General features: G+C 53.0%; 1 protein-coding gene across 1 annotated transcript; it reads left to right on the top strand.

Annotated features, from left to right (window-relative positions):
• Nucleotides 1-114: 114 nt before the first annotated feature.
• Nucleotides 115-1,496, top strand: Pmar_PMAR026102 (succinate dehydrogenase, putative; the record flags this gene model as incomplete). Its single annotated transcript, XM_002769763.1, has 1 exon — nt 115-1,496. A coding segment is annotated over one exon (1,382 nt), but the record flags the coding sequence as incomplete, so codon positions are not given.
• Between the last annotated feature and the right edge of the window lie 12 nt (nt 1,497-1,508).

Genomic DNA, 1,508 nt, shown 5'->3' with positions numbered 1-1,508 from the left:
TTGGAGGAAGTTGCCAAGCACAACACCGAGAGTGATTGCTGGGTTGTCCTCAACGGCAAGGTTCTTGATGTTACTGAGTTCCTTCCCGAGCATCCTGGTGGAAAGCTTGCTATCATGACTTTCGCCGGCAAGGACGCTTCCAAGGAGTTCAACATGATCCATCCTGCTGATGTTGTTCAGAAGTACGTCCCTGATTCCATCCTTGGACCTGTTGTCGAGGCCTCTGCTGCGTCGGCCCCTGCCGCTGCCACTCCAGTCGCTGCCCCCGCTGCTGCTCCCGCTGCTGCTACCAATGGTTACACTTTGGAAGAGGTTGCCAAGCACAACACTGAGAGTGATTGCTGGGTTGTTCTCAACGGACAGGTTTTGGACGTGACTGATTTCCTTCCCGAGCATCCTGGTGGAAAGCTCGCTATCATGACTTTCGCCGGCAAGGACGCTTCAAAGGAGTTCAACATGATCCATCCCGCTGATGTTGTCGAGAAGTATGTGCCCGAGTCTATTCTCGGACCTGTTGTTGAAGCCTCTGCTGCTGCCGCCGCTGCCGCTCCGGTCGCCCCTGCTGCTGCTACCCCCGCCAACGGCATCACCATGGAGGAGGTCGCCAAGCATACAAGCGAGACTGACTGTTGGGTGGTTGTCAACGGCCAGGTTCTGGATGTCACAAACTTCCTTCCTGAGCATCCCGGTGGAAAGCTAGCTATCATGACTTTTGCCGGTAAGGACGCCTCCAAGGAGTTCAACATGATCCATCCAGCTGATGTTATCGAGAAGTACGCCTCTGATGCCGTCCTCGGACCTGTGGTTGAGGCTTCGGCTGTTGCCCCTGCTGGTGCCTCCAACAACTTGGCTCAGCCTCTTCTCAGTGACTATTCTGCCAAGGCTGTTCCTGCCCAATGGTGGGGTGAGGAGCGCAACACCTGCGACTTGCATGGCCCTCTTGGACCCTCTGTTTGGTCGTACTGTGCTGCTCTCTGCTACTTCATCTGGATGTTCGTGATCGAGACTTTGAAGACCATCTTCACTATCAAGAACTGGAAGAACATTTCCGATAAGTCTGGATTGACTCGTTCTGCTATCTTCATGATGGTCTTCGTCACGATTCATGCTTTGGGTAACATCCATTTATTCTTCGGAGCTATCCACTTCAATGCTTACGCCTACTTCCTCAACCACCCTTGCCCCTGGAGCACTCTTCTCCTCCCTGTGGAGATCTATCTTCTTGCCTGTGGTCTCTTGCATGTTACTGTCGCTACCGTCCGTACCTTCAAGTTCAAGAGTATGAACAGCAGCATCGATCAACTTTGGTTGTTCTTGACTGGCTGCGTTCTCTTCGTGTTCCTGGTTGTCCATCTCATCCAGTTCCGCTTCGTTAGCGAAGCCGCGGCTCCTCAGTACTACTTCCGCACCAAGTGGATGTATCCCTTCTACTGCAGCGGTGACGATACCTCTTGTGAGCTCGTCCACTTCAAGGATCTTTACAAGATGGAGATGAAGTACTTCGAGAG

Source organism: Perkinsus marinus (assembly GCF_000006405.1).
Source record: "Perkinsus marinus ATCC 50983 genomic scaffold scf_1104296964936, whole genome shotgun sequence".
NCBI classification, from domain to species: Eukaryota; Perkinsozoa; order Perkinsida; family Perkinsidae; genus Perkinsus; species Perkinsus marinus.
This window is presented reverse-complemented; position numbering and strand designations above follow the sequence as displayed.